This window comes from Saccopteryx leptura, chromosome 3, assembly GCF_036850995.1.
Source record: "Saccopteryx leptura isolate mSacLep1 chromosome 3, mSacLep1_pri_phased_curated, whole genome shotgun sequence".
NCBI lineage: Eukaryota > Metazoa > Chordata > Mammalia > Chiroptera > Emballonuridae > Saccopteryx > Saccopteryx leptura.
This window is the reverse complement of record NC_089505.1, coordinates 140,901,103-140,915,690: the sequence shown is the minus strand read 5'-3', so window position 1 is coordinate 140,915,690 and position 14,588 is coordinate 140,901,103. Positions and strand designations below refer to the sequence as shown.

The 14,588-nt window shown below is 37.5% G+C and overlaps 1 protein-coding gene across 1 annotated transcript in view; it reads left to right on the top strand.

Annotated features, from left to right (window-relative positions):
- DNAI4 (dynein axonemal intermediate chain 4) overlaps nt 1-14,588 on the top strand; it is a 155,667-nt gene that overhangs the window by 92,753 nt on the left and 48,326 nt on the right. The window contains exon 9 of the mRNA XM_066376523.1: nt 5,301-5,506. Coding sequence (XP_066232620.1) covers nt 5,301-5,506 — 206 coding nt within the window. The remainder of the gene's footprint in view (nt 1-5,300; nt 5,507-14,588) is intronic.

The following is a 14,588-nucleotide window of genomic DNA, read 5'->3' as shown; positions in this document are numbered from 1 at the left end:
ATCTTGGACTCATTTAAAGAATAATATACCATGCTTATTTTCATCTGCTTTATTGAAGTATAAGTGACATACAATAAACAGCACATATTTAAAGTATACAATTTAATAAGCTTTGACATATCACCACAGTCAATGAATTGTACAGATATATATATATATATATATATATATATATATAATGATAATGCATGTATTCATCACCCTCAAATATTTTTTCAATTCTTTATAAATTCTTCCTTCTCGTTCCTCCTTGTTCCTCCCCATCCTTAAGAAACCACTGATTTGATTTATATCACTATGTGGATTAGTTTGCATTTTCTAGAATTATATATAAATGTAATTAGACATTATGCACTCTTTTACCTAGTTTCTTTTCACTCAGCAAAATTACTTTTAGATTTACTCATGTTGTTGCATGTATTGATAGTTCATTTCTTTTATTACTGACTAGTGTGAATATATTTCACTGTGCTTATCCTTTCACCTGTTGATTGATATTTGTTTACAATTATCGGCCGTTACATTTAAAGTTGGTATGAACATTTAAATACAAGTCTTTGCATGGACATTTGCTTTCATTTTTCTTAGGTCAATACCTAAGAGTGGGATGACATATTATTTATTGTCATTTTTTATTGACATATTATTTAAAAATGTGTTATTTAATATCTAAATATTTTGGGATTCTGTAGCTATCTTTCTGTTACATAGTTCTAATTTAATTCCATTGTGACCTGAAATTATACTTTTTATAATTTCTATTCTTTTAGATTTGATGAGGTTATTTTACAGTCCGTGATATGGTCTATCTTAAAGAATGAGTTATGGCGCTTGAGAAGAATGTGTATTCTGGTGTTTTTGGGAGGAGTGGTTTATAAATGTCAGTCAGGTAAAGCTGGTTGATAGTGATGTTCAGGTTATCTGTATCCTTACTGATTTTCTACCGACTCACTCGTTCTATCAGTTATTGAAAGAGGAGTGTTAAAATCTCCAGCTGTAATTGTGTATTTGTTTATTTCTCCTTTTAGATTTATGTTTTTGTTTTATATATAATATTTTGAAGTTGTTAGGTACATACATATTTTGGGTTACCATGACTTCTTAAAGAATTGACAGTGGATTTTTCCAATTTAAACAGGTAGAAATCTGGGAAATTTATGTGGGAATGGGTATTAAGGATGTAGGATAATGACAGAAAGAATATAAAGTCAGATTAGGCCAAATTTTTACATGGATACACTAAGCAGAAATTTTAGATTCAGTATTGTAGCTCAAGGGATTACAAATGGCTCTATCAGGTTGTTTGTTTTTGTTTTCTAATAATGGAACAAAATGTGGCCTTCACGAAATGAAGTTGAAATGTCAGAACTACCCTGGTATACTATAGAAAAAGGCATTCAAAGGCTTAAGGATGTTGAAAGGTTAGAATGGATTATCATGATGACCTAATCACCCACTCCAGAAGGTACAGATAACACACTTTTTTACCACATTGTGAGAAATAAATTTGTGAGGGGGAGCCCAAACGTCCCTTTTCTTCAAATTATAAGGGAAAGTTTACTTGGAAAGTTACACCTGAAACCTATATGATCCTGATAGCCAATATCACCGAATAAATTTAATAAGCAAAGGAAAGAAAGTTACAAAGGTAGTAAAAATGAGCCTTAGAAGAAATAGGCTGGGGAAACAAGTTACAGAAGGCGAAAGAAGGACCCGTGAAGTTTAGGAATTACATTGGAAAAGAAGATTTGAGCAGGTACACACTGGGGGGTGGGGGGGGGGGAGGAGAGAGAGGAGAGAGAGCACAACATCTTTGAAGAGCTCTGCGGTCACTCTTCTCTGTAGTTCAGAAATTACAGTGGGAACTGCTGCCACTAAACTGGGATCATTAAATACAACAAGGATAATTGTTGTATTATCCTGGGGAGGCAGGGATTAAGTGGCAGCATTTACTTAATCACAAGCACACACATTAAAAAGCTCAGCATGGTTGCTATAACGGACAAAGCAGTAACTGGAATAGTCAGACTCACAGAAATCCATGGCATTAGCAAGTTGATCTTGATGCCCCTAGAAGAGAAATAAATAGGTGGTGTATTAGTTTGCTGGGGCTACCATAACCTGGGTGGTTTAAACAACAGAAATTTACTTTCTCATAGTTCTGGAGGCAGGAAGTGCTTGATCAAGGTGCCAGCAGGATTGGTCCTCTGAGGCCTCTCTCCTTTATTTGCAGATGACCACCCTCTTGCTGCCTCTTTCAATGGTTTTATCTCTGTGCATGTGCATCCTTTGTGTTTCCAGTATGTCTAAATTTCTTCTTTTTATAAGGATACCAGTCATATTGGATTAGGACCCACACTAATATATCCTTATTCAACTTAGTCACTCTTTAAAGCCCTTGTCTCCATATACCATTACATTCTGAGGTACTAGGGGTTAGGGATTCAATTTATTAGTTTTTTGAAGACACAATTCAGCCTGACCTGTGAGTATATCAAGTGTCGACTTGGAACGCTGAGGTCGCTGGTTCAAAACCCTGGGCTTGCCTGGTCAAGGCACATATGGGAGTTGATGCTTCCTGCTCTTCCTCCTCTTCTCTCTCTCTCTCTCTCTCTCTCTCTCTCTCTCTCTGTCTTTCTTCTCTAAAATGAATAAATAAAAAAAATAATTTAAAAAAGACACAATTCAGCCCACAATAGGCAGTCTGTTCCTCAAGTCTTACTTGATCTGTATAGGCAGAAGGATTCTAGGTCAAGTGAATAGAAGTCTTAACTTGAAACACCCAAAGTCATAGCTCCTCAACCAATTCCTATACTTGAGACAATTTATACCCCAAAAGTCCTTGAATAATGGGGAGACTGGGTCCCTTTGAGACAAAATCCAACTACACTACCCAAAACATATACTGTTAATATTTTCCCAATAGGGATTTACAGCCATGTAGAGTTTCAGGGATTACTGGATACTGGTGCTGAACTGAAACTAACTCTCGGAGATCCAAAGCACCACTGTGGTTTATTAATCATAGAGTAAGGACATAGAGTTCAAGTAAGCAATGGAGCTCTAGCTCAGGTCCATCGTCCAGTGGGTTCAGTGGATTACTGTACCCATCTTTTGATTTTTTTTTTTCCCTGTTCCAGATTGTATACTTAAAAGAGAACTATTTAGCAACTGGCAAAATCTCCACATTTGATCTTGACCTGTGGAGTGACACAGAATGACTAAGTGGAAGCTACTAGAACTGTCTCTACCTATAAAAATAGTAAACCAGGCCCTGGCCGGTTGGCTCAGCGGTAGAGCGTCGACCTGGCGTGTGGGGGACCCGGGTTCGATTCCCGGCCAGGGCACATAGGAGAAGCGCCCATTTGCTTCTCCACCCCCCTCCTTCCTCTCTGTCTCTCTCTTCCCCTCCCGCAGCCAAGGCTCCATTGGAGCAAAGATGGCCCGGGTGCTGGGGATGGCTCTGTGGCCTCTGCCCCAGGTGCTAGAGTGGCTCTGGTCGCGGCAGAGCGACCCCCCAGAGGGGCAGAGCATCGCCCCCTGGTGGGCAGAGCTTCGCCCCTGGTGGGCGTGCCGGGTGGATCCCGGTCGGGCGCATGCGGGAGTCTGTCTGACTGTCTCTCCCCGTTTCCAGCTTCAGAAAAATACAAAAAAAAAAAAAAAAAAAAAAAAAAAAAAGTAAACCAATGCAATACCACATTTTTGGAGGGATTTCAGAAATTAATGCCGTGATCAAAAACTTTAAAAATGTAGGAGAATTGATTCTCGTCACATCCCCATTCAATTCATCTAATTGGCTTGCATAGAAAACACATGGATCTTGGGGAATAACAGTCGATTATTGTAAATTTAACCAGGTGGTAACTCCCATTGCAGCTGCTGTTCCAGATGAGGTATTGCTGCCTGAGAAAATTAGCACAGTCCTTGGTACCTGTTAATAGTTATTGATACAGTGAATGCTTTTATTTTACAATACCTATTGGTAAAAACCACCAGAACCATTTGCTTTCAGTTTGCCAGACCAACAATACTCCTTTACTTCCTACCACAAGCAGAGGAGGATTTAACGGTGGGTATACCAGGCACTTGCCCTGGGCCTCCACTTCTGAAGGGCCCCGCAAAACCCCAACTTTACATTTTTTTCTAATGACACCAAGTTTGGTTTCATATGGGCAATTTTATATTACTAGTACATAATATTTTTTATTTATTTAAAAATATGGTGACCAGGTGGTGGCGCAGTGGATAGAGTGTTGGACTGGGATGCCAAGGACCCAGGTTCGAGACCCCAAGGTCACCAGCTTGAGCATGGGTTCATCTGGTTTGAGCAAAGCTCACCAGCTTGGACCCAAGGGGTCACTGGCTCGAGCAAGGGGTTACTTGGTCTGCTGAAGGCCCATGGTCAAGGCACATATGAGAAAGCAATCAATGAACAACTAAGGTGTCGCAATGTGCAACGAAAAACTAATGATTGATGCTTCTCATCTCTCTGTTTCTGTCTGTCTGTCCCTATCTATCCCTCTCTCTGACTCTGTAATAAATAAATAAATAAATAAATAAGTAAATAACAAAGCCTGTAAGTGCAACACATACATGTCTCTGCGCATGTGTTTCATATAAAAAAATATAGTTAACATTTATTTTTATTTTCCTTGTCTCTCTTTTTTTAAGGGGCTCAATATTTTCTTCTGCACCTGGGGCCTCAACCAACCTTAATCTGCCTCTGACCAGCAGGGCATATCAACTGTTTAGCTTTATGTCATAATTTAGTCTGCAGGAACCTTTCTCTTCAACAATACATCACACTAGCCTATATATTGATGGCTTTATGCTGACTGGACCGAGTGAACAAGAAGTAGACTTATTGTTAAGTATTTGATGTCAGTGTGAGAAATAAATCCCACAAAATTTCAGGAGTCTTTTATCTCAGTTACATTTCCAGTGGTATAGAGTATATCAAGATACATTTTCATCTAGCCCCACTTAAAACCAAAAAAAGAGGCACAATGCCTTATGGACTGCTTTGCATTTAGGAAGCGATATATTTGTCATTTGGATGTGCTACTGAGACCCATTTGTTGAGTGACCTGAGAAGCTGCTAGCTTTGAGGAGCTCCAGAACAATAAAAGATTCTTCAATAGGGCCAGACAGCTATTCAGGGTGTCCTATCACTTGGGCCACGTGACCCAGCAGATCCTATGGTACTTGTAGTGGCAGTGGTAGACAGAGAGCTGTTTGGAGCCTTTGACAGGCTCCTATAGGTATAGAGATAATAATCTTTTTATTTTACTTAATTTTAGAGCCAGAACCTGAAGAATATGAAGTCTTCTTAGAAGGTGAAAAACCTGAAGATGTAGAAGAGGTTAAGAAGGAAGAGGAAGAGGAATTAGAAATAGATGCAGAACAATCAACAATACCAGCCAATTTGGAACGACTTTGGTCCTTTTCCTGTGACTTAACCAAAGGCCTTAATGTGAGCAGCCTTGCCTGGAATAAAATAAATACAGTAAGCTATTAAATATTTTAACAATTCTCTAGCATTTAAGGGCAATTGCCAAGTCCTTGAACCCTAGTTTTAAAATGCCTTTAAAGCAAGGTCATGTTTCAAGAAGAGGGCAATGCACATAGTTACAAAAAATGGATTTCTTCTTTCCTATAAGAACATTACCATTTTTATTTTAGGAGATGTACTTGGGACATGACATTTTCTAAATTTATATCAGACATTGAGAAATTAAATAAAATATAGTGTATAATTGGTTTATTTTACCATTTACCAAACTCATGTACACCCGGTTTGTATCCTTAAATTAATCATATTCAGAAGTACATACTTTATCCAGTAAGAGTGAAAATGTGCAAATTAATTTTAATGTTCTTTAACATACTGTCACTACTAATAATAACAAATACTTAAATAGTATTTACTATGTACGAGACATATAAAAAAGTGTTTTACTTGTATTAACACAAAAACTCTGTGAGTTAGGTATTAATTTCCCTATTATGTTGATGAGAAAATTGAAGCACAAAAAGGTTAAATAACTTGCCCAAAGTTATGCAACATGAGTGAATCAGCCAGAGCTCAAACCCACACATCTGCCTCCCAGTTTCTTGCTCTTAAATACTACACTGCTCAACATCATCTTGAGACAAAGTAGATGAATCATCAAGCTCAGGAATAGTATGTTTGCTTATACAAAAAGAGATGATTATAGAGTAATAAGACTTATTTCGACTGGGGTTTATAAACTGCTTCTGAAGACATGATCCTCAACTAGTTATTCCAAACCCTTTAATGCAAAGGCAATACCTTTGGAATAAATATTTAGTGTGTTTTTAAAGTGTTCAGAACTAATTTATTTGTTTAAATTGTAATGTATTGAGACCTGAAGAAGGCAGCGGAGTAGGCAGATGCACAGACTCCCAGCTCACACCACCGAACTGGATTATAAACTAATTTCTGAACAATCAGCGTGAAAAACCAAATCTGGACTACAAGAACAGCATTCAAAAACCAAGGAGCAAAGAAGAAGCCACAAAAAACCTGGTAGGGAGCGCCTGAATCTCCCCTGCTTACAGGAACGGGGGGGGGGGGGGAGGGAGTGAGGTTGGGCTCTCACTCCAAGGAAAAGAGCAGTAAATACTGCTCACAGACACTTGCCTGGTAACCAGGGAACGAGGTGTGTTGAAAAGGCCCGCTTGTCTTCCAAAAAGAAAGGAGAGAGAGAGAGACGGATGGTGAGGGGAAGACGAATATATGTGATGACATGAAAAGCTGACTCATTCAGTGCTGGAGGCGGCAAAAACTGGGGGAGGGGCTGATCCTTCCAGAAAGCAAAATGCAAGAGTACTTCCAGGTCACAGAGATACAGACATTTCTCCAGCTCCAATCAGCACAAAAAGACACAGCTGAAAACAAGAAGTGGGGAGGAGGGGCAGTAACTTAGGTCTCCATGGAGATCTAAGATACACCTCCCCCTACTGAAGCTGAGAAAGCAACCCACCCCCAGAGAGATTAACTGGCAGAATAAGACTTAAGAGCCTCAGGTCACACCCACCGCATTCCTGGATACAGTTTCAAATAAGCCCCCTGCTGAGATCAGCAAACAAGACAATGACCTGTTAAGAAAACAAACAAATCAAGACTTCAAAGCCGCCCAAATCCTAAAGTGGATTACAAATAATAGCTGATGCCAACCCAAGAAGACCTAGAAACAACACAAGTAAAAACTGGAGGCAGACAACACCAAGCCTAGACTCAAACAGCTCAACAAAGAAAACACCCAAACACCCAGACACAATGAGAAGACAAAAAAGTGCAATCCAAATGAAACCACAAGAAAAACCTTCAGGAGATGAACTGAGTGATATGGAAATAATCAAACTTTCAGATGCAGAGATTAAAATAATGATTGTAAGGATGCTTAGGGATCTTAGAACAACAATGGATGGTCATCACACACCTAAATAAAGAAATAGCAAGTATAAAAAATGATATTGAAATATTAAAAAAAGAATCAGTCGGAGGCCCTGGCCAGTTGGCTCAGTGGTAGAGCGTCGGCCTGGCATGCAGAAGTCCTGGGTTTGATTCCCGGCCAGGACACACATGAGAAGTGGCCATCTGCTTCTCCACCCCTCCCCCTCTCCTTCCTCTCTGTCTCTCTCTTCCCCTCCCGCAGCCAGGGCTCCATTGGAGCAAAGATGGCCTGGGCAGTGGGGATAGCTCCATGGCCTCTGCCTCAGACACTAGACTGGCTCTGGTTGCAACAGAGTGACACCCCAGATGGGCAGAGCATCGCCCCCTGGTGGGCATATTGGGTAGATCCCGGTCAGGCGCATGCGGGAGTCTGTTTGACTGCCTCTCTGTTTCCAGCTTCAGAAAAATAGAAAAAAAAAGAATAAGTCAGAGATAACAAATACAATATCAGCAATGAAAACCATAATGGAAGGAATTAAAAACAGGATGGATAGAGCTGAGGATTGAATCAGTGAATTGGAGGACAACTGCAATGAAGGCATGAAAGCAGAAAAGAAATAAGAAAAGAGACTCAAAAAGTCTGAAGAAACTCTTAGAGACCTCTGTGACAACCTAAAGAGAAATAACATCCGCATCATAGGGGTTTCTGAAGAAGAGAAAGAACAAGGGATAGAGGCTTTGTTCAATCATATCATAGCTGAAAACTTCCCTAAATTAATGCAGGAAACACTCTCACAATTTCAAGAAGCACAGAGAACTCCACTAAAAAGAAACCCAAAGAAACCTACAGCAAGAGACATCATAATTGAAATACCAAAGCTAAGTGATAAAGAGAAAATATTAAAAGCTGCAAGAGAAAAAAAGGCTATCACCTAGAAAGGAGCCCCCATAAGGATGACATCAGACTTCTCAACAGAAACACTTGAAGCCAGAAGGGAATGGCAAGAAATATTCAAAGTAATGCAGAACAAGAACCTACAACCAAGAATACTTTATCCAGCAAGGCTATCATTTAAAACTGAAGGAGAAATAAAAGGTTTTCCAGACAAAAAAAAAAAAAAAAAAAAAAAAAAACTCAAGGAATTCATTGCAACCAAACCAATGCTGCAGGAAATGTTAAGGGGCATGGTGTAAATAGATCAAAGTGGGAAAAGAATATAGCAAAAGAGGAATATAGCTTTAAAGAATAAAATGGCAATAAACAACTACTTATCAATAATAACCTTAAATGTAAATGGATTAAATGATCCAATCAAAAGACATAGGATAGCTGCATGGATAAGAAAACAGCACCCATACATATGCTGTCTACAAGAGACACACCTTAAAACAAAAGATGCACATAGATTGAAGGTAAAAGAATGGAAAAAACATTTCATGCAAATGAAAAAGAAAAAAAATCTGGGGTAGCAATACTTATATCAGACAAAATAGACTTTAAAACAAAGAATATAGTAAGACATAAAGAAGGCCACTACATAATGATAAAGGGAGCAATCCAACAGGAAGATATAACTATTATAAATATCTATGCACCTAATATGGGAGCACCTAAATATATAAAGCAGACTTTGATGGATATAAAGAGCAAGATCAACAGCAACACTATAATAGTAGGGAATTTTAATACCCCACTAACATCAATAGATAGATCCTCAAGAAAGAATATTAACAAAGAAATAGCAGACTTAAAGGACACACTAGATCAACTCAATTTAATACATATCTACAGAACCTTTCACTCTAAAGTAGCAGAATATACATTCTTTTCAAGTGCTCATGGTACATTCTCTAGGAAAGACCACATGTTAGGACACAAAAGTGGTCTCAAAAAATTTAAGAAGATTGAAATCATATCAAGCACTTTCTCTGATCACAATGGCATGAAACTAGAAATCAACCACAATAGAAAAGCTCAAAAGTTCTCAAACACATGGAAACTAAATAGCAGGTTGTTAAATAACGAATGAATTAAGAATGAGATCAAAGGTGAAATAAAAAAATTCCTAGAAACGAATGACAATGAGCATACATCAACTCAAAATTTATGGGACACAGCAAAAGCAGTACTGAGAGGGAAGTTAATAGCTTTACAAGCATAATGTAAGAAGCTAGAAAAAGCTCAAATAAACAATTTAACCCTGCATCTAAAAGAATTAGAAAAATATCAGCAAGTAAAGCCTAAATGTAGTAGAAGAAAGGAAATAAAGATCAGAGCAGAAATAAATGACATAGAGACTAAAGAAACAATACAGAGGATCAATGAAACTAGGAGCTGGTTCTTTGAAAAGGTAAACAAGATTGATGAACCTTTAACTAGACTCACCAAGAAAAAGAGAGAGAGGACTCAAATAAATAAAATAAATATGAGAGTGGAGAAATAACAACTGACACAACAGAAATACAAAATATTGTAAGAAAATACTATGAAGAACTGTATGCCAAAAAACTAGACAACCTAGATGAAATGGACAAATTCCTTGAAACATACAATCTTCCAAAAATCAATCTGGAAGAATCAGAAAACCTAAACAGACCAATTACACCTAATGAGATTGAAACAGTTATCAAAAAACTCCCAACAAAGAAAAGTCCTGGGCCAGATGGCTTCACAACTGAATCGTACCAAATATTCAAAGAAGAACTAACTCCTATCCTTCTCAAGCTATTTCAAAAAATTCAAGAGGAAGGAAGCCTTCCAAGCTCCTTTTATGAGGCAAACATAATTCTGATTCTAAACCCAGGCAAAGACAACACAAAGAAAGAAAATTATAGGCCAATATCCCTGATGAGTATAGATGCTAAAATCCTCAGCAAAATAGTAGCAAACAGGATCCAACAATATATGGAAAAATTCATACACCATGATCAAGTGGGATTTATTCTGGGGAGGCAAGGCTGGTACAATATTCGTAAATCAATCAATGTGATTCATCACATAAAAAAAAAAGGAGAAAAACCACATGATAATTTCAATAGATGCAGAAAAAGCATTTGATAAAATCCAGCACCCATTCATGGTCAAAACTCTCAGCAAAGTGGGAATACAGGGAACATACCTCAACATGATAAAAGCCATCTATGACAAACTCACAGCCAACATCATGCTTAATGGGAAAAAATTAAAAGCAATCCCCTTAAGATGAGGAACAAGGCAGGGGTGCCCCATTTCACTACTCTTATTCAACATAGTCCTAGAAGTCCTAGCCACAGCAATCAGACAAGAAGAAGAAATAAAAGGCATTCAAGTTGGAAAAGAAGAAGTAAAACTATCATTATTTGCAGATGATATGATATTGTATATAGAAAACCCTAAAGTCTCAGTCAAAAAACTACTGGACCTGATAAATGAATTAAGCAAAGTGGCAGGATATAAAATTAATACTCAGAAATCAGAGGCATTTTTATACACCAAAAATTAACAGTCAGAAAGAGAAATTAAGGAAACAATCCCCTTCACTATTACAACCCAAAAAATAAAGTGCCTAGGAGTAAATTTAACCAAGGAGACTAAAGACTTGTACTCGGAAAATTATAAAGCATTGATAAAAGAAATCAAGGAAGATACAAACAAGTGGAAGCATATACCGTGTTCATTAATAGGAAGAATAAACATCATTAAAATGTCTATATTACCCAAAGCAATCTATAAATTCAATGCAATACCAATTAAAATACCAATGACATACTTTAAAGATATAGATCACATATTCCAAAAATTTATATGGAACCAAAAGAGAACATGAGTAGCCTCAGCAATCTTAAAAAAGAAGAATAAAGGGGGAGGTATCACACTTCCTGATATCAAGCTATACTACAAGGCCATTGTACTCAAAACAGCCTGGTACTGGCATAAGAACAGGCACATAGATCAATGGAACAGAACGGAGAACCCAGAAATAAACCCACAGCTCTATGGACAACTGATATTTGACAAAGAAGGTAAGGAAATACAATGGAGTAAAGACAGCCTCTTCAACAAATGGTGTTGGGAAAATTGGACAGCTACCTGCAAAAAAATGAAACTAGACCACCAGCTTACACCATTCACACAAATAAACTCAAAATGGATAAAAGACTTAAATGTAAGGCATGAAACCATAAGTATCTTAGAAGAAAACATAGGCAGTAAGCTCTCCGACATCTCTCGGAGCAATACATTTGCTGATTTATCTCCACGGGGAAGTGAAATAAAAGACAGGATAAACAAATGGCACTATATCAAACTAAAAAGCTTTTGCACAGCTAAAGACAATAAGAACAGAATAAAAAGACAAACTACACAATGGGAGAACATATTTGACAATACATCTGATAAGGGGTTAATAACCAAAATTTATAAAGAACTTGCAAATCTCAACACCAGGAAGACAAACAATCCAATCCAAAAATGGGAAAAAGAAATGAATAGACACTTCTCCAAAAAGGACATACAGATGGCCAATAGGCATATGAAAAAATGCTCAACACCGCAAATCATTAGAGAAATGCAAATTAAAACCACATAAGATGTCACCTCACACCAGTCAGAATGGTGCTCATCAACAAAACAACACAGAATAAGTGCTGGCGAGGATGTGAAGAAAAGGGAACCTTCCTACACTGCTGGTGGGAATGCTGACTGGTGCAGCCAATGTGGAAAACAGTATGGAGATTCCTCAAAAACTTGAAAATCGAACTGCCTTTTGACCCAGCTATCCCACTTTTAGGAATATACCCCAAGGACACCATAGAAAGGTTCCAGAATGAGAAATGCACCCCCATGTTTATAGCAGCATTGTTCACAATAGCGAAGATCTGGAAACAGCTCAAGTGTCCGTCAGAGGACAAGTAGATTAAAAAGATTTGGTACATATATACTATGGAATACTACTCAGCCATAAGAAATGATGACATTGAATCATTTAGAATAACATGGATGGACCTTGATAACATTATACGGAGTGAAATAAGTAAATCAGAAAAAACTAAGAACTATATGAACCCATGCATAGATGGGACATAAAAATGAGACTCAGAGATATGGACAAGAATGTGATGGTAACAGGGAGTGGGGTGGAGGAGTGGGGAGGGGGCAAGGAAGGAGCAGGAGGGGTGGGGGGAGGGTAGGGGCACAAAGAAAACCAGATAGAAGGTGACGGAGGATGATTTGACTTTGAGTGAGGGGTATGCAACATAATCAAAGGTCAAAATTATCTGGAGATATTTTCTCAGAACATATGTACCCTGATTTATCAATGTCACTGCATTAAAATTAATAAAAATAAGATTAAAAAAATTCTAATGTATTATGTATGTTTAAGAATTAGCCATATTTTTTTGCACATCTTTTAAGATACTATGTGCAAATATGATAGTTGTTATGTTATTAAAAATAGGTCTATAATCATTTTTGTTCAAACCTAAGTAACACATTACTTAGATTACATATATTATTTTTCAATAAAATAAAATATTTATACTTGCCGGGGTCCAGCCCCGCAGGGAATCCAGGGGTCCCACAGGAAGAGACCATGTTGGCACGAATCGAGTGAGAGAGCCGAATTCTTTGTTCTCTCTTTAGCATTTACTGCCAGGCATCTCTGCCAAATGCTGGTCTAGCTTTATTTTTATACACACACACTAAGTTACAGTCACATGGTAATCAGAATACATTGATCAATCATTGTTTTTGTTTCACTATGGTTACATATTTCTAGGTAACAGTTAATTCATTTCTATAAGCTATAAATCAGGTGGTAAGTCATTCAAAGTACAGTTATACAATAACTTGAATAGCAATAACAATATTGGTACAAACTTCTAAAAGGTCAGTACTGATTAATAACTCTACCTTACCTAAAATTCTATTGTCTAGTCAAATTTTATTTATCTACTATATTCATACTCTAGTTAAGTTCTAACTCTATTTTTCTCAGAGTGTTCCACCACCTGCAGGTCAGGTATGCAAGAAGAAAGGAAAGTTTCTCTACTCTACCACATGAAAAGGCTAGGGAGGTAAAGTAATGAATTAAGTGAAGGCTGAAAGGTGCTTCTGAGTATAGTTACTGTTTCCTACCTATTCATAAGTCACAATCTATTTTTTCTAACATGATTAATAAGAAGAAATTCTCCTACAAACTTAACCCTTTACGAGGGATATCATAGCCAGCCTCTTATTTCTATGAGCCCAGGCCAAGGGGCTTACAGGCTTTTCTGTGGAACTCACACCCTCTGTCTCATTTCCAAAGAAATTACTACGAATCTACAGGGAAAGCACGGTACTATTATCCCTGTGTCATAAATGATAGCACACACCCAGAAAGGGGGGATATAAGGCCAGATTAATTCAAAAGGTCAAAGGGGGAAGTATCGTTGTGCCTTTACTCTGCGGTGACTTTGTCAACCAGCAGCCATTGATCTTCACTGCGGTGACTTTATCAATCAGCAGACATTGGTCTTCTTTGCTGTGACTTTGTCAATCAGCAGTTTTTGATCTTATTCTGCTGTGACCTTGTCAGCCAGCAGTTGTTGACTGTCTCCCGACATATACTTTTAATATGGATTTGTCTTTATAATACTATACTTGAGAACATCTTGAAGATAAAATAAATCAGTAATAACTGTAATAAACATGAATCCTATTTAGAAACTGAATATACTAGCATTTTATATTATTTTTATTGAATTTATTGGGGTAACATTGGTTAATAAAATTATATAGGTTTCAAGTGTACAAGTCTATATCACATTATCTGTATTGTATTGTGTGTTCACCACTCAAAGTCAAGTCTCTCTCCATCACCATTTATCTCCTCTTTATCCTCTTCTACCTCCCCCACCTCCCTTTCCCTCTGGTAATCACCACACTATTGTCTGTGCCTATGAGTTACTTTTTTGTTTGTTTGTTCAATCCCTTTACTTTTTTCATCTAACCCCCCATCACTCCTCTATTCTGACAGCATTTAATCTGTTCTCTGTATTTATGAGTCTATTTCTTTATGTTTTTTAGTTTATTTTGTTCATTAGATTCCACATGTAAATAAAATCTATGGTATTTGTCTTTTTTTTTACTGGTTTATTTCACTTAAGATAATGCTCTCCAGATCAATCCATGTTATAACAAAGG